At 39.9% G+C, this 18,564-nt stretch overlaps 1 protein-coding gene across 1 annotated transcript in view; it reads left to right on the forward strand.

Moving 5' to 3' along the window:
• The window catches only part of MYRFL (myelin regulatory factor like), a 161,409-nt gene that overhangs the window by 140,126 nt on the left and 2,719 nt on the right, over positions 1–18,564 (forward strand). The window contains exons 16-22 of the mRNA XM_012558404.2: positions 636–721; positions 3,555–3,629; positions 3,712–3,764; positions 3,886–4,068; positions 12,264–12,326; positions 13,207–13,294; positions 17,311–17,385. Coding sequence (XP_012413858.1) covers positions 636–721; positions 3,555–3,629; positions 3,712–3,764; positions 3,886–4,068; positions 12,264–12,326; positions 13,207–13,294; positions 17,311–17,385 — 623 coding nt within the window. The remainder of the gene's footprint in view (positions 1–635; positions 722–3,554; positions 3,630–3,711; positions 3,765–3,885; positions 4,069–12,263; positions 12,327–13,206; positions 13,295–17,310; positions 17,386–18,564) is intronic.

The following is an 18,564-nucleotide window of genomic DNA, read 5'->3' on the forward strand; positions in this document are numbered from 1 at the left end:
TTCCTAGAGACTGTAATTTACTTATTTTTATATCTCCTATAATGTTGTACACAGTAGTGGTCAATAAATATGTATTGACTGGATATAAGAATAAATAAGACACAGACCCAGGGCTGTCCTTATAAATGGGTGATAGAATTGGATATTAATGTGTATGATTTAACGAGTGCTTAATAGGATTTCATGCCACAGATATCTTTCCCATGGTTTGTCATGATGCCTGATATTCTTCCACTGGAATTTATTCCTTCGTGTCGTAAGAACATTTTGATTTTCAAAAGAATCTTTTAAAAAAGGTGAACATTTGGATTCTAACATTATCCAGGCTGGTATGGTGATAAACTCATAGACTGCAAGAACAAATGCCAAATAAATGGCATAGACAATTTGCCTTGCAGGATTTTGGAGAAAAGAGAGAATACTGTAGCCAGGAGTATCAAGGAAAGGGAGCGACTTGAGGTAGGCTTTGAAAGAAAGTTGTTTTCAGAGAAGCAGAAAGGAGGAGGGAAATGTACTTTGAGGAGAGCACACCCACCATCCCAAGGGAGCAGAAAAGGTCACTGCAATTCTTCAGGCTTCCTTCTCTCAGTTAGTGTTTCTGATTTATCACTGCTTGTCACTGAATCTTTTTATAGGTTTATTTTTCAGGAAAAAAACAGTCGTGTCCTAACTGGGTTTTCCAGAGCTTGGTTATAGCTCTAATTGCTGTGATGGCATTTTGGTAAGAAAAACTTCAATGTAATACTATGTCAAGTTCTTTCTTCCTATATTTCCTTTCTCACGTATGAACTGGGGCCTGACCTTCTATTTACGTCGAAGAGAAGAAGTCCTTTAAACCAGGGGCTGACTTTCTATTTAGCTTAGAGATGAGAGAGCCCTTTCTGAACTCAGTTTGAAGGAACAAACACAGGCTTTCTGCACTTAAATGTGGAATGAAGGAGGCCTCCTTAAATATGGAGGATTTTTTAAAATCAACTGATATCCTTTTAGCAATTCACTGTATCTTTCACTAGTGTGTGTGTGTGTGTGTGTGTGTGTGTGTGTGTGACTTTCTTAGTCTTGCAAATAACTTTCTCAAGTTCTTTGTTCTCCTTTCTGTCTTCTTGTGGGAATGGAGTAAGTAGGTAATTCACTCTACCCTATTTATTAGGATTCTTTTTGATTCTTCAGTGAAGATCTTACACCAAAGGTACTATGACATTATCCTAAAATGTACAATAAGATAAAATTGAAGTCAAATTTACTAAGTCGTTAAATCAAGCAAATCCAGTGTTTGCTATGCAAGCATTAGGTGACTTTTGTCCAGCCATCCTTCCTCCTCCGGTGGGTGGGAGTGACCTCTTGCTAGGATGCAGGAATCTTTCTCTGGCTTCTGGTCTTCAGGCTTCAGCTCTTGCTGTGATGCCCCCTCAGCCTTTGAGCCCTGGTCAGCTTGGGCTGCTTTGGGCCTCCTGCTCTTGCCTGTGCTCTCCAGGCCTTTGAATATTCCTTTCTTGTTTTCAATCTGACTATTCACGTGGTGAAAGAAGTACTTATCCCTCAAAAACTGCTTTGTTGATGTGGGAAAGACTGGCTTCTGGGCCTTGTCTCCTGGGAGACAATCATCCTCAAAGGCAAAGCAAGCTACTTTCCCAAGATGCTTCCAGTTGCTTGATCTAAAGCAGCTTCCTAGCTGCAGGAGACAGTGGAGGTCTCTGTACTCTTCTCTCCCTTCAGCATTTTCACATTTGACTTTCTACTGCCCACTATGGGAGCTCACCCAAGTATTTCACACCACTACACAGAATTCTCATAGGAGCCTTGGTACTTTTCTCACTCTAAGTGTGCTTGTCCTTTCCTACTGGGGTTCCCAACTCAGGAGAGCCCAAGCACCTACCTTAGGCAGGTGTACTTAAAGCATTCTCTAGAGACACAGAGTTCCAGGAAAACCCAATGGAAAGGCCAGTTCTGAGGCAAAGATACTGGTTTTGAATGGGCTTATTAGATCTTACGAATCCTAAAATTGTTGACTGTTCAATATTATAAATGGAAGTGTTAGGCTTCTTATCTTGTTTCTGGCCTGTGATATACCGTTTGTTGTTGTTGGGTGTCGTTGAGTCCCTTCTGACTCATAGCAACCTTATGTACAACAGAATGAAATGCTACCCGATCCTGCATCATCCTTCAAAACCAGAGAATTTTCCCTCAAAGAAGAGAGCAGATATTATTTCATTCTATAGTCCTGGAAGTTTCCTGGGTTATGTATTAAGGCAGATGACAGAGACAAACCAGAAAGAGTAGCTAAGGATTACTTATCGGGGTAGGGTAGAGAGTGGAGGAACCTGGAGAACAGAGTAAGGGAAATTGAACCACAGCAGGCAGTTGCCAGGGCAACACTACAAATTCTATCTGACAACATCTTTGGGGCACAGCACCACTTTTCCAGACGGGGTTGTGCCTGCTGGGCAGTAACAAGTTGCTGCTGAGAGCACTTTGGGAATCCTTTCTTTATGAATGGAATTCAAACATGTGACATATTTCTTTGTGTATATGTAAAGATCCCAGATAGTGGTTCTGCTCTCCTATTTGGGGTGACAAAATCTTTAAAAACACAAACACAAATACACAAACTGACAATCATCTGTAGTATTGAATTCCCTGCCCAGGTGTGAAATAGTGGTAAATCCATCACCTTTGATGGGGAACAAAATCATGAGGAACCAGGTGTGAAGTCAAACTGGTAAGATGTCAAGTTAGATAATGAATGCTGTTTCAAGTCCAGCACAAAGTATGACTGAGTTCTTTGGACAGATTTTCTTGTATGACTTGTGACAGAGTTCTAAAGGCAGCCCCAAATGAGGAGAACCCTAACTGCTTGGACTAGTGAGCATTGTTGGGGACAGCTTCCCAAAGCTCAGCACCTTTAAAGAGAGCTTCCTTTTGGATATATATGTTCTGATAATTGAGGGCGGGGGTGCACACTTGTTCTTTTGAAGTCACATAGCGTAGAAATGGATGGTTTATTGCATTTCTTTTCCCTTCCGCTGCCCAATTTGTTGCACTGTGCTCTAAAAAGACAGGCCGCAGGAAGATGTCAGAGAAGTAGCCAAAGGGTTTGGCATGGACAGCTGACTAATCCTGCGCCACCTTTCATCTCAGAATGTGACGGTGCAGATGACCTTCATCAGTGGGATGTGAACTTTGCCCTGACTCTTTCCTGCAAGGAGCAGAGGGCTGCCTCCAGCTATCCACACACTTCCCCTTGTAATCTTCCACTAGTGACAGATGCTTCTCAGACAGCTTGCCAGGGCCAGGGAATTGCTCTGTGGAAAAATCCATCAGCCCAGAGTACCCCAGGAGCCTCTGAGCTCCAGGAAGCTGAGGGCTTTCTCTCACTGGGGCAGAAGGCATAACTGAGCTCGTTTCCATAGTTCTTCTATCAGCCATGACTTCCCTTCTCCCTTCTCTCCTGTCTGTGTGGACTGTTAAGAGCACATCCTTGGCCAGCTGCATGTGTGAGATATGTCTGGAGTCAAATCTGCCACATAATGCCTTCTTCTTCTTTTTTTAAACAGCGCCTTGACAATAGTCTCCATTTACATACTTAGCTTGAAAGATCAAGATCAAAGTGCCCCAAATCTCCTTCCAAGGTGAGAGTCTAGGTCTTGTTTTCCACTGGGGAGGAGGATTCTTAAAGGTCTCCTTCACTAATTATTTGTTCTTTTCCTCCAGCAATATCACAAGCTCTCAGGAGCCAGCTCTGCCACCCATAGCCTCCCCCTCAGGTAAGGTCTTCACATTCCTCACCCTCAAACTCAGCCTGGTTTCGTGTGAATTGTCAACAGAAGAAACCAGCCTTTCTGGTTAACCTTGTTGCTTCCTTCTTCTCTGCCCAATGCCTTGCAGCACTTAATACATCCCTGGCAACCGCACAGCCCTCCCTCCAAGTACCAGAAATAACTTTCTGTGAGGTCCTGCCATGTCAGGAGACTTACTGCTGCCCCATCTGGGGAATCAGAAGTGTCTTTTCAAGTCCTGTGCAAATACAATCCGAGGAGGGGAAGGAACTCCATCAGATGCCATGGGCAGGTAAAGGATGTTCAAAGAAAAACAACTAGGGATTTGAACTTGAATTTTTTTCCATGTCTGTGTTTACTGGATAGTCTGTTAATGGTTCCAAATAATGGCTTTGCTCTCCTATTTGGGGCAGCAAAATCTTAAGAACACAAATACATGAACTGGCAATCACCTATAATATTGAGTTCACTGCCCAGTAATGAAATTTTAGTTGATTCAAATCTTTATAATTTTCACCAAGTGAAAGGGTCTCATTTGTCTGTTGCCAATAAAGATAGTAATAGTAGTACAAGTGCAGTAATTACCTGCACATGGGTAGATATTTTGGCTCACTTAGAACTTAAAAAAATGATGTGCTATCTGGGCTCTCTGCCCAAACCAATCAGGGTAAAATGTAAGCAGCTTTGGAAACTCTAATGAGCTTAGGGTAAGTTTTAAGTCAGTGAAAATCACAAGGTTGTCATTTCATTTTCATAATATCGTCTTCTTCCTCCTCCTAGGGAGATACACACACACAGCCACACAGATTTTTTTTTTTGTAAGTAACGGAATTTTTTTGGTAGAAAATTAATTATGGAAACTTGATCAAGGCCTAAAACTGTAATTATCTATATAAGATCGAATACAATACATTCAATTATATGCTAATTTATTATTGTTTTCAGAAATCCTCTTTTATATATATACATATTAATGAGTGTCCAAAATAATACTGATGATGACGCTAATAATAACAATAAATGCATACTGGTATAGCATCAGGACTGGAGGAAGACTCATTAAGAGCCTGTGGTATGCAGATGATATAACCTTGCTTGCTGAAAGTGAAGTGGACTTAAAGCACTTACTGATGAAGATCAGATTACAGCCTTCAATATGGATTACACCTCAACATAAAGAAAACAAAAATCCTCACAACTGGACCAATAAGGAACAGCATGATAAACGGAGAAAAGATTGAAGTTGTCAAGGATTTCATTTTACTTGGGTCCACAATCAACACCCATGGAAGCAGCAGTCAAGAAATAGCGACACATGGCAGTGGGCAAATCCGCTGCAAAAGACCTCTTTAAAGTGTTAAAAAGCAAATGTGTCACTTTAAGGACTAAGGTGCGCCTGGCCCAAGCCATGGTATTTTCAGTCGCCTCGTGTGCATGCAAAAGCTGGACAATGAATAAGGAAGACCAAAGAAGAATTGATCCCTTTGACTTATGGTGTTAGTGAAGAATATTAAATATACTATGGACTGCTAGAAGAACAAACAAATCTGTCTTGGAAGAAGTACAGCTAGGATGCTCATTAGAAGCAAGGATGGTGAGACTTTGTCTCTTGTACTTTGGAAATGTTCTCAGGAGGGACCAGTGCCTGGAGAAGGACATCATGCTTAGTAAAGTACTGAGTCAGCAAAAAAGAGGAAAATCCTCAACGAGATGGATTGACACAGTGGCTGAACAATGGACTCAAGCATAACAACGATTGTGAGGATGGCACAGGACTGGGCAGTGTTTCGTTCTGTTGTGCATAGGGTCACTGTGAGGCGGAACCAATTCAGCGGCACCTAATAACAACACAACATAACTTATCTATTAGAATGGTGTAGTAACAATAATAACCCTCAAATCACAGTGGCTTAACATGGCAAAAATTTACTTCTCCCTCACTCTATATATCAAAGATGGATCAAAAGAGGGCTTTTGCTCATCGTGTCATTCAGGATCCAGCTGATGGAGACTCCATGTCAATACATATTTCCACAATCTCTAGCAGTGTTAAGAGAATGAGGCGAATAGTGCACTGGCTCTTAAAGCTTCCGCCTATGTGTAATATACGTCACTTCTGCTTATACTTTATTGGCGAAAGCAAGTCACGTTGATCATGTCTATATAATTTTAAAACAAGTGAAGTGCAGTCTTCACATGTGGTGGAAGAAAATGAACTAGAATATTTTACGAGCAGCCCTAATGACTGACACAGAGAATATGGTCAGTAGTAAAAGTTTTAGGGCTGCCATGTAATTTCTGTTTCCTTTTCATATTATTCCATATGCCAGTCTTGAATAAATAACTTTTAGAAGTCATCATTATTATTATCATCACATCATTATCATCATGCAATGGGGTATTACTATATGTGAGGGACTGTCATAAGTAGTTTACATTAATAAATCACCTAACCCTCACAAGCCATAAGAGGCACCACATCTAGAGGAAACAATGTTTGTACTCTTTTTCTCATGAAAGCAATTCTAGATTGAACTTGGGAACAGATGCATCACTATAGGGTGAGAATAAAGGTTTTCAATTTGAAGAAAAGAATTTGTTTCAGTTGTCATATTCTTAGTATTTTTTAATCTGAAAAAATCTAGTAGTGTCACAAAACTCCCCCAAAGCCTTTATCCCTTGCAAAAGCCCATGGAACCTTGAGGCTGGGAAATCCTTTTCTTGCCTTGGGAGTCCAACTTAGGGATACCTGGTGTCCTTTCCTGAAACCAGTCCTCAGAAGAGACCATCCCACCCAAGAGACATATGCTGATAACACTGGATCCTGAATAGAAAGGGGTCCAATCTTGTCCCCTTTCAAGAGATTCCTTTTCTTTTGAGTGAATGTACTGCTGTAGCCAGTAACTCTTCGCATCAAGGGAATACTGGGGAAAGCAGCCCTCATCAAAAACCATGTTAAGCTCTGTAGCTCTCTTCTCTGGAACATTGAGTGACTATTCATCTTATGCTTCTGTGAGAGGCACTGAAGTGACTCCTGAAGAAAGAAGATCTGCTACAGGGTGCCTAGTATGTCCACCTAGACAGAACTAGTAGCTTCTCTGGCTAAAAATGAAATTTAATTTCTGCTTTACCAGGCTCCCTGATACACTGAGAAAGTAGTTTCCTTGTCCCTCTTTCAGCTGGAGAAAAATGGAATGGACTTAAATGTTCTATTCATTTTTACCTTCAGTAATCCTGAAAACTGTTGGGGATTTAAAGTCGTAGAATGCCAGAGAGCTGCTAGACCAGTGGCACCCCAAATTCTTGACCCTGAAAATCCATTATTAACACACTTTTACAATTATTTAATAGAAAATATATAAAGGGAGACTGTAACTATAAATTCAGTTAAACTTTTAATTAAATTATTTTTATTAACTCAACAGCAACATTTGAAAAATAGTACAAATCTATGACAGGGATGTTACTTTTCAAGTCCAGAGAGAACACCACAGACTCCTTTATGCAACCACCCAAGGTTCCAAAGTCCCTAGGTCAGGAGCACTTCTTATTTATACTAACATTGTACAGCTGATAAAATGGGGGCCCAGGACCTTGCCTAAGTTCCCGCAGTGAGTTAGTAGCAAAGTTGGATCTGGGTTCCTTTCACCATCCTGCCTCTATTTATTTGAGCATGGGGTGTTCATGTACCTGGGATTAACTAGAGAAGATGCAGAAAGTCTCCACTCTGTGATTCTAGATAGCCCCTTTATGCCCCAGGTTTGCTTCCAGCCATTGAGACGTCCCTAGTGTGGGATATTTCTGGGGGAGTCTGAGGATAGGCACTTTCATTCTGCTGATCCATCCTCCCCCTCTATCCAGGGCACTGTGTAACACCAGGGTTCCTAAATCCAAAAGAGAGGAAAGCTAGGCAACTATTTTAGCTACATATTTCTGGGGCATTATAGACCAATTTAAAAATAAGGAATAAATATAAAAAAAGAAATTCAAGGATTAGGAACAAAAAACTTAGGAAAACTCACAGTGCGATACACGGTAATATCTAATAGTTTACTGAGCCCTGAGGAGTACCACTACAGGTAAAACAAGTAAAGGGAAACCATCATTTTTATTACATGCTGAGCGGAAGTCCTTATTCTTCTTTTGGGCCTAAGTTGATTTTTTAAGTCTATGTAAAGTGTCTTTCACAGATACTTTATTTTTTCCCCTACACTTAATAAAAAGTTTGGGTAAGAACTAATCACAAAGTAGAAGGTGCCTTGTGGAATATTGAGATTTTACTCTAAAGATTCGACTGAATGTGATAGATTAGATTTTAATACATGGAACTAGTAAAGATTTAAGTACACAGCAGACTTAGGTATTAAAAGGTAAAGAACCTGTTGGGGAAAAAAAACATCTATGGAATTCTTCAGATTGTAAGAGAGTTGGTGAAGATTTTAAAAAATATATCACAAAACAAAAGGGCATTTGGAATTCATGCTCATTTTATTTTGAAAACCATAACTCTGAGGAGAGCAAACAGCCAAAAGAAAATGGTCCCCTATGTTAGATGACTCAGCCATTGATTGGTGGGGCTCACAGACATCTTCTTGGTATTAGTGTGGTTCAATCAAGGGAAGAGAAAGTTAGCCAAGACCCTGTATTGGAACTTAGCCATGAACACAGTTTTACAGGCAGTGCAGTGTATGTTTTGGTTGGATAGTTTTGCAAAACTCTCTTCATCAGAAGTTTCTAATTTAGTTTATGGGGTCTCCTCCCCCAAATTGTGAAATATACCCCCAATGTTACAATGAAACCCATTGGGAATGCACTGTTAATTTTGTAGTGAATATTGCTGAAAGACATTTATAAATGAGAGCCACCCTTGTATGACTACAGGAGAATTTATGGTTTTCCAATAACCATAAATTGAATAGTCTTGCTTCGAGCAGTGACAAATTGGGGGTGTTTCATAGGAGATTTAAAAATTGTTAGTTCAAAACCTGATTTTGAACAGCTATTTTCATAATTCTAATCTTCAAGATTAATTACATCTCCTCAAAGTCACCTTTTGATTACTGTTAAAAAAAAATACTTTATCCCATCAGATACTCAACTCTACTTATAGGGTTCTGTGTCTCCAGAAACCTGAAAACATGGTTCTGTGGAAATGTGACAAATCTGTACTTCTATTGCCAGAATTTAAAATGAACCCTTTTTCTGCAAATTCAGCAGGAAAGTAGAGCAAAAGGTGGGGGAAGAAAACAGACAGGATAGAGAAGTTATGGTTTCCCTTCTCCTAACACCTACTTTGTGGAGCGCTGGTGCTGACCAAAAGGTTGGCAGTTCGAGTCCACCAGCCGCTCCTTGGAAACCCTATGGGGCAGTTCTACTCTGTCACTATGAGTCGGAATGACAGCAATTTTTTTTTTTTTTTTTAATATCTCCTTTGCCCTGTAAATTTACAGCCTTGTGTGGAGGCTGTCATAAGCAAAACTAATAGCAGGAGACATGGAGCTTGAAAATTATTAGAATAGCTGGAATCCAAGAAATCTGGGAGCCTTTTAGACAGCACATATATATATATATATATTTATTGTCAAGGTAAAGAAATATTGAATTTTCTAGAAAATCCTCATATCACGATCCCACTCTCCTGAATGGAAAGTATCACATTAAGCAGGATACTAACTACCTTGTCCGCCTTCAAGTTCCAAATCACTCCCATTTGCTAATGAGGTGAAGGAGCCCAGCTCCCCACCTTCCCATCTCCATTGCCATTATCCTTCTGCACAGACTCTGGGAATTTTCGCCTTGAGCACATAAAAGTAAACATTTTTCTAGATGTTATGTTATTGGCCTTCCTTCTTCCCTTCCTTCCTCTTTCCCTGCTTCTCTTCCTTCCATAAATATTTATTGAAAGCCTGCAGTGAGCCAGGTAGTCCGTTATCTGGGAATACGACAGTGAACCAGACGCCTTACTCAAGGCTCACAGTTACGTGAGCAGACAAGAAAGCAAGCCCTGCCACCTGAGTGTGAGAAACACTAACTAGGACAGAAATACTAGGAGTGATTGTCCCCAAGTAATGTGCACTGATGCTTTTGCTTTCTATCTTGAAATTCAACACAGCAACTTGAACCTAGATCTAAATCTGCAAATTAAAAAAAGAAAGAAAGACTGCAAAAACTTTTAAATTCTTTTGTTATGTTTGTTTAGCAACTCATTAAATGATCGCTGTCACTATCCACTTGAAAGAATATACTTTTTTTTAATATATATGACCTTGACAACACTCTTTTGAATGGTTGCATTTTTCAAAACTGCTTTCCCAAAAGGCCTTTGTGGAATTACAGAGAACACAGCCACTCCCCCATCTCCCTTCCCCACCAGCCTGCTCTGGCTCCACCCCAGTGATTCAATTCCTCTCTTCCCCTGGCTGTGGCTCAGGCCTCACCTTAAACTTTGAGCTCACTTTTTTTCCTGCGTGGATCACATTTCATACATTTCCAGGAAAGCAGAAATGTGGACTCTGGTATCAGACTGTTTGGACTGGAATTCTTCCTCTATTCCTTATCCATAGGATGACCCCTCAGTTTCTAAGTTTGCTTATCTGTAAAGTAAGGATAACCTCCCTCTTAGGACTGGTGTAAGGCACTCAGAAGAAACAGAATCAAACCCTGTGCCATGGAGTCGATTCCACCTCATAGCAACCCTATGGGGACAGAGTAGAACTGTCTCACAGGGTTTCCAAGGATGTAATCTTTATGGGAGCAGATTGCCAGGTCTTTCTCCCTTGGAGTAGCTGGTGGGTTTCAACTGCTGACCTTTCAGTTAGCAGCTGAGTGCTTTAGCCACTGCACCACCATGGCTCCTCAGAATAGTGTTTAATAAACAGTAAGTGACCAATGAATAGTAGTTATCATTATTATCCTTCAATGCAAGCATGCACAGGCCTCATAGCATTTCATCCAACATTTCATATTCAACTCGTTAAACAATTAGGAAGGCACTTAAACGCAATTTATTTTATAAGTTTTGCTCGTCTTCAAAGACCCCAAACTCTATTTGTATGAAAAATGTTATTATTTCATTATTTTACCACAGAGATAATCCTGCTCTTGTTTTTCTTAGTTTTTACCCACTTTCTCTACTGTTCTTGAACCAAATTCTCTATTTTAACAGGGTCCATCAAACAGCAGGAATACAATGGAAGTAGGCAGGGTTGGGAAACCAACGGGGACCAATATACACTCAGCACTAAGCAGTACTTCGGTAGGACTTGGGCTCAGTTCTAAAGAAGTTATTAAAATAGTCAATTCTGTCTCCTTGCCTTTCCCTTGGCTCTCCAGGAATAGTCTGGAAATCAGATTCCAAACATGCATGTTATTCTTTCTCCTTCCCGCTTTCTAAATGCTATATTTTAAAGGACCTTTGCTTTCACTTAGGAAAAGAAATACAGTTAATAAGTATCTCCCTGCCCATTAGCAACTTCATATGAGTAAGGTTTGGGTTGGGCAGAGCAGTTGCTTTTAGGGCCTGTTTTCTTACTCAAGAGGTAGAACAGGATCAACAGGGAATCAACAGGAAGGTAAATGCTGGCTCAATAAAAGGAAAACCTGGTGTTCAGAGCTGCCCAGAAGCAGAATGGGCTGCTGCCTCAAGAGTTAGTGAGTCCCCCATCAGGGATTCTCTGATGCCTTTTTTTCATTTTTTTTTTTCATTACTATGTATGATGTTAAGATAGTAACACTAAGGTTCCTAGAAAAGAACCCAGAGAGCTTTGATTGGAGAATTCGTTTCCAAATAGTTTGGGTTAACAAGACTTCTCATTCACAAACTAGAAAAGAAAACCATCATTAATCAAATAAAATGGTTTCCATAATATGAATAAAACATTATGCCAGGAGCTACAGAGATTCAAAGAAGGTTAATGAGGGTTCCTACTTTGGAGTTGTCAAGAAGGGGTAAAATATATGAAAAGTGAAGTAATAACAGAAATAATATGCACTTCAAATAGTGAGAAATATATCACTGATTGATCACCACATACTTGGTTTCAGTAATAAATGCTATAGCGTTAGAAAGGAGGAACTGTGAGCTGCAGCAATATGATTTGGTATGGCTTTTTGGAGCCCTGATGGCAAAGTAGTTAAGAGCTTGGCTGCTAACCAAAAAGTTGGCAGTTTGAATCCACCAGCTGCTCCTTGGAAACCCTATAGGGCAGTTCTGCTCTGTCCTATAGGGTCCCTATGAGTTGGAATCATGAGTTGGAATTGACTGGCTGGCCCCTATGGGTTTGATTTTTTTTTTTTCTTAGAGAATGGTGAGAATAGTCTAGGTCTGTAAGGAGAGGGTAGGGATTGAATGGGTCGAAAGATAGGAGAGAGAAAGGGTAGGGAAACATTTAGGTCAGAGGTCTCTCTGACCCTCTACCAGGGTACCACATTGGATTTCTTCTCATACTGAATAAGTTTTAAAGACTGACAGACTTTTTTCCTCCTCAGAAGATAGAAGGAAAACATTCCTGGCAAGAAATGAGCAAACCGGCCCTGACTGGGGAAGTGACTGTAAGTTTATGTTGAAGTGACTCTATTCTTGGGCCTAGTGTGTGGGGCCAGGCAGAGTAATAATGAAGTATAAAAGCATCACTAGAGTGAGAAATGGGGACGAAGGCTGTGCGCACACACACTCATACACACACGCTTACATGCACGTACACACACGTACACACACGTGCACACATATACACGTGCACACACACATGCACGCATGCACGTACACCAATGGAGGTATGTTTTATAACTGATGCCAGCCTAATAGTGAGGCATTAGATATCACCACTCACTACCAGACAAGTTGTGCTTGATCTCCATGATTTTTCATCACATATTTTGAACCCCCTGTCCTCATCTTCTATTCTATTTGTTTTCTGTTTTCCGATTTTTAAAAGTTTTCTATGTCTGCATTGCATTTCACATTAAAAAAAACCCATTGCCATTGAGTCAATTCCGACTCATAGTGTCCCTATAGGACAGAGTAGAACTGCCCGTAGGGTCTCCAAGGAGTGCCTGGTGGATTCGAACTGCTGATCTTTTGGCTAGCAGCTGAGCTCTTAACCACTATGCCACTAGGGTTTCCGTATTTCACATTACACCCTCCATTTTCAATAAATTTCAATTTAGTAGGATTTTCATGGCCCAGAAATTCTTTTGGATGTTATGAGGTTGCTTATTTGGGCCTGAATTTTTATTAGTTTTCTTAAAACCCCCTGTAATAAAAAAGCTTCTCCTCTTCTCCTCCTCCTTTGTCCAGTTTGAATGCAAAATGGAATCCATTTATCTAGGAAACTCTTATTTCTCATTCTACAGTTTGAACTGTGATGAAGCACAATTCCCTCCCCCCACCCCGCAAGAGTTTACTTCTTTTCTCTTTTTCTTCTCAATTCAGGGACTGATACAACCATCAGTTCTATTCAGATTATGGAAATCCAGCAAAGGATAGATCATCGGTATTGCAGTAGAAGCCTCCAGTGCGGGTGGGTAAGCCTCCCATTCTGCTCCTGTTTGTTCTGGAATTTATCCAGGGTTCTGGGATTTTATTGCTTTAATACAGTCATGTGTCACTTAACATCCATGATACGTTCTCTGAAATAGTGGTACATTATGTGATTTGGGCATTGTGCAAACACCATATTATATACCGGCAGTCCCTGGGTTACGAACGTCCAATTTACGTACAACCCCTAAAGCCTATCATATTAAAAATTTGAGGTACATACAATAGTTTGTAATAACAAATGGGTGCTGCTTTGCAATGTACATGCAGTCAGACGTTGCCCAAATGCACCTTATACATATACGTACATACATACATGTATATTTTTTATGTGAAAAACGCACCTTCTGCATTTGTTTGCCAGCTGTGCCTGCCCCCTTGAGAGGTATTTTCATAAGCATGCTATGCTAATTTTTTTTTACAGCAACACATGGAAAAGAATTGGTATGTCAGTGCTTGTGAGGGTACCTCGCAGAGGAAGGGCACAGCCAGCAAACAAATGCAGACTGCATGCATTATTTGTGTAAAAATACAGTGTGTGTGTGTGTGTGTGTGTGTGTGTGTGTGTGTGTGTAATACACTTGCCAATTCAACATTGTTTGGATGTGCAATTCAGTGACACCAATTACGTCAATTGTGTTGTGCAACCATCACCGGTATCTGTTGTAGGGCTTTGAGTTTTTAAAACCAGAATTATGTTTCTGAAAGCAAAAGCTACGTGGTGAAATCAATGTGTATTTTTGTTGCTCCTTAAGTCAAAACACATTTATTACATGGTGGGAGAGGGAATCATAAAATGGTTAGTATTAGCAAATGTCAACAAACTATGGCTCCAATGATTTCAGTCTGCTGGTTTATAAATAAGTCAAAAGCAAAAGGCCCGTCTATTTAAAAGACCGGACTTAATGGTTTAATTGAGACTGGAGGAACCCTGGAGGACATGGCCTCTGGACTCTCTGTCAGCCAGGACTGAAACCATTCCCGAGGCCAACTCTTCAGACAAAGATTAGACTGGACTGTGGGACATAAAATGATGTGAAGAGTGTGCTTCTTAGCTCAAGGAGATACATGAAACTAAACGGGCAGCTCCTGTCCAGAGGCGAGATGAGAAGGCAGAGAGGGTCAGGAGCTGGTTGAATAGAACGGGAAATCCAGGATGGAAAGGAAGAGTGTGCTGTCACAGTATAGGGAGAGCAACTAGGGTCACAAAGCAATGTATGTATAAGCTTTTTCGTATGAGAGACTAACTTGAATTGTAAACTTTAACTTAAAGCACAATAATAATAAAAAAAAAAAAGTTAAAAAAAAAAAAGGCAAAAGGCCCGGAGAGCAGCTCTGTGGCTGCCTCTCTGAGGGCACATACCATAGGTGCAGAGCTGATAGGTAATTTTATAGACAGGAAAGACATTATTACCAATAACTCCAGGTTATGAGTGAGCTGACATTTGTATAATTTAATAACAAGGGATATCATTATTTTAATTGTTGAAAAAAAGGAGCTTATCTTAGCTTTTTCAGTTAGGAAGGAAAAATCCAGGTACTACAAAACTTGTAAGCAACATCCATGTCCATTGTATGTTGTATCACCTGTACTGAGGTAATGATGCGTCTAGATGCAGAGAGCGCCAGTAGCTTCAGCCAGCACAATGTGGAAGTTGTAGACATTAAGAATGGGAAGGTTTTTTTTTTAATCATGTAACTATTGATGGAGAGCCTGCTAGGTTAAAGGCAAGATGCTAGGCCCTGTCCTTTTTTTTTTTTTTCAAATATTGTGAAAATTTTATTTTATTGAACTTTAGGTGAAGGTTTACAGAACAAATATTTTCTCATTAAATAGTCAGTACACATATTGTTTTATGACATTGGTTAACAACCCCATGACACGTCATCACACTCCCTTCTCCACCTTGGAGGACTTTTTCTTTTTTGGTGGAAATATACATAGCCAAAGATACACCATTTCAAAAATTTCCACATGTACAATTCGGTGACGTTGATTACGTTGTTCCAGTTGTGCTGCTATTCTCACTTTAGATGAAGATTTACAGAACAAAATAGTTTCTCATTAAACAGTTAGTACACATATTGCCCTATGACAATGGGTAAGAACCCCACTACATGTCAACACTGTCCTTATTCAACCTTGGGTTCCCTATCACCAGCTTTCCTATCCCCTTCTGCTTTCTGGTCCTTGTCCCTGGACTACTGTTAGGTCCTGTCTTTTGAACTAGTGTCACAAATCCTCTGGGTTATCAGCTTATTTCCTTTTCAACTTGATTTAACTATTTTTAGGCTTCAAGTTGATGGTCTTGAGTAATAAAAATAACCTGTATGATGCCATATGGAGCCCTGGTGGCACAGTGATTAAGAGATACAGCAAGCTATGGCTGCTAACCAAAAAGTTGGCAGTTTGAATCCACTAGCTGCTCCTTGGAAACCCTATGGGACAGTTCTACTCTGTTCTATAGGGTCACTGTGAGTCAGAATCGACTCAATGGCAATGAGTTCAGTTTTTTTTTTTTTAATGATGCTATATGATTAGTTTATGAGCTCTACATTCATTAACTCATTGAATTCTCACAAAATGCTTATAAGGTTGGTATTATTTACCCCCATTTTGTACTAAGGAATCTGAGGTTCAGTGAGCTTGAAAGAGTTTGCCTGAAGTTGTTCACCTAGGAAGTGTCTGAGACTGAACATTAATTTATGTGGTAGAGTGACATAATGAAGAAGAGTCAGATGATTCAGGTTCAAATCCCAGAACTTCAGTAAGATGCTTATTCTCCCTGTGTAGAAGGGGATACTATCCTATCTGTAAGATGCGGATACTATCTACTGAGTTGGGTTGCTGTGAAGTGTATAGGTATTATCAAAAACCAAACTCCTTGCCGTTGAGTCGATTCTGACTCAGCTATAGGCATTGGGAGGTAAGAAACGAATTCCATTAATCTAAGCTTCCCCCGGTTGAACAAATCTCTCCTGATCCTAATCCAGATCTTTCTATCTCCTTTACTTTTGCTTTGCCATTTTTAACATCTTATTTTTACATTTTTAACATTAAAGAGAATCTAAAATGATTGACCCTTTCCCCCCATTTATCTAGTTTTAAGTTGTTTTCGCCATATTATTCAAAGGGATGGCCGGATCATAAGAACTTGTATTAGATACAATACATGTTTTTGCTGGAGTTTTCCATTGCAATAAGAATCAAAAGAACTCTTTCTTTTTCTCCCAAGTATCTCTCTTAAAAGGGGAGAAATCTATACATAATCATTTCTTTCTTAATATTTTTTCGTAACTAAACAGTAATTAGGACAATAATAATTTTAGTTCATTCGAGTTTTGAAAGTGCATGGTATTTCTTGCTAATGTTGCTTTAAAGAGAATGACTTATGGTAGAAAAGCTGGTATTTATTATTTTCAATCCCCCCGGAAAGCTTGAGACTTTTGCCTCATTTGTCTTCTGAAATCTGTATCTCCTAAGGGAAACTGAAGTTTTACTTCCTGCGTGTTTAGTTTTATGTGTTTGGTCTGAGATTTGATTTTGTATCATTTGGTCTGTGTGTTCTAAAAAAATATAAACATTTGTGGCAGTGTTTATATTAAGAACTGAAGGAGATCACTTTGTAAAATTTGGCAGGTATGTCTCTGAGAAATATAGAATTATACCATGTTAGGAGCCCTGGTGGTGCAGTGGTTAAGAGCTCGGCTGCTAACCAAAAGGTTGGCAGTTGGAATTCACCAGCTGCTCCTTGGAAACCCTGTGGGGCAGTTCTACTCTGTCCTATAGGGCTGCTATGAGCCGGAATCAACTTGACGGCAGTGGGTTTTTATTATTATTTTTTAAACAGGTATACCATGTTAAACGTGATGTTCTTTATTATTTCTCATATAAAACTTAACAGCTGACGTCATATATGATGAGTAACAAAAAGCCTTTTGAAGCCTTTCCTACGTATTTTGATTTGTCATTTTATTTATTTTTTTCACAATCAGGTCTGGAAATTACAATTACAATATTCCTGTTAATAAGCACACACCCACTAATGTCAAATTCTCTCTGGAAATCAAGTAAGTGCATAGCTGTAAAAAAAAAAATCAGTTTTTATTATTCATTGAATAGTAAGTCTGAATTTTTCTCTACAGTTGATCAGGAAGTTAGGAGGTAGAAAGCTCTCAGTGCATGATAACTGATGATCGTTGAGTTGAGAGGCAGGCTCTCTTCCAGGCACCCTTCAGTTCAATGGGAAGGCTCTGGGCTGTGTGCTCAGGCCTGAGAAGGGGATGACCTTGAGTTTGATGGTCATGAGCTGCAGACTTCCCTGGCTGTCTCCCTTTGAGTTGGGGTGGGAGGAAGAATAACTGCTTGGTTCCTAGATGGGAGACTGCATATTTTGGTGAAATTGGGCCACATTGCTAATGTAGACAGCACCCCTTCTCCCAGGGTAGAAAAAAAGGAGCCAGAGTTCGGAATTGGTCTGACCAGAATTCACATTCTCTCTGTCACTTATTAATTACGTGATCTTGGAGAAGCTACTTATTCTCTCTGAGCTACATTTCTTTATCCATAAAATGAGTAGAACATTATACCATAAAATACAGAGCTGCTGTAATAATTATTGTTAATAGTAGTGAAATTAATGGCTATCATTTGTTGAGCACAGACCATATGCCAGATACTCCACTTTAATACTGTGTACTGAGTCATATATACAACAACCCGCTGAGGTTGGTTTCTTCCCCCCGCTAGTTTATGTTTTTTCAGATGAGAACATTTGGGTTAAGATAGGTCAAAGAACTTGTCCCAAACCTCACAGCTAGTAAATGATGGAGTTGGGCTTAAAACTCAGCCCATCCTTTTAACCATCACTCTCCTGCCTCCCAAATGAGATAAGATATATAAGGATTTTGCCCATTCCTGGCACATGATAGGTGTCTTAGTCATCTAGTGCTGCTATAACAGAAATACCACAGGTGGATGACTTTAACAAAGAGAAATTTATTCTCTCACAGTTCAGGAGGCTAGAAGTCCAAACTGAGGGTGCCAGCTTTAGGGGAAGGTTTTCTCTCTCCGTCGTTTCTGAGGGAAGGTCCTTGTCATCAATCTTCCCTGGTGAAGGAGCTTCTCAGCACAGGAACCCTGGGTCCAGAGGACACCCTGTTCTCCTAGCTCTTGTTTCTTGGTGGTATTATGTCCCCATGTCTCTCTGCTTGCTTCTCTCTTATTATCTCAAAAGTGATTGAATTAGA

Source organism: Trichechus manatus, unplaced genomic scaffold (genome assembly GCF_000243295.1).
Source record: "Trichechus manatus latirostris isolate Lorelei unplaced genomic scaffold, TriManLat1.0 scaffold00164, whole genome shotgun sequence".
Taxonomy (NCBI): Eukaryota; Metazoa; Chordata; class Mammalia; order Sirenia; family Trichechidae; genus Trichechus; species Trichechus manatus.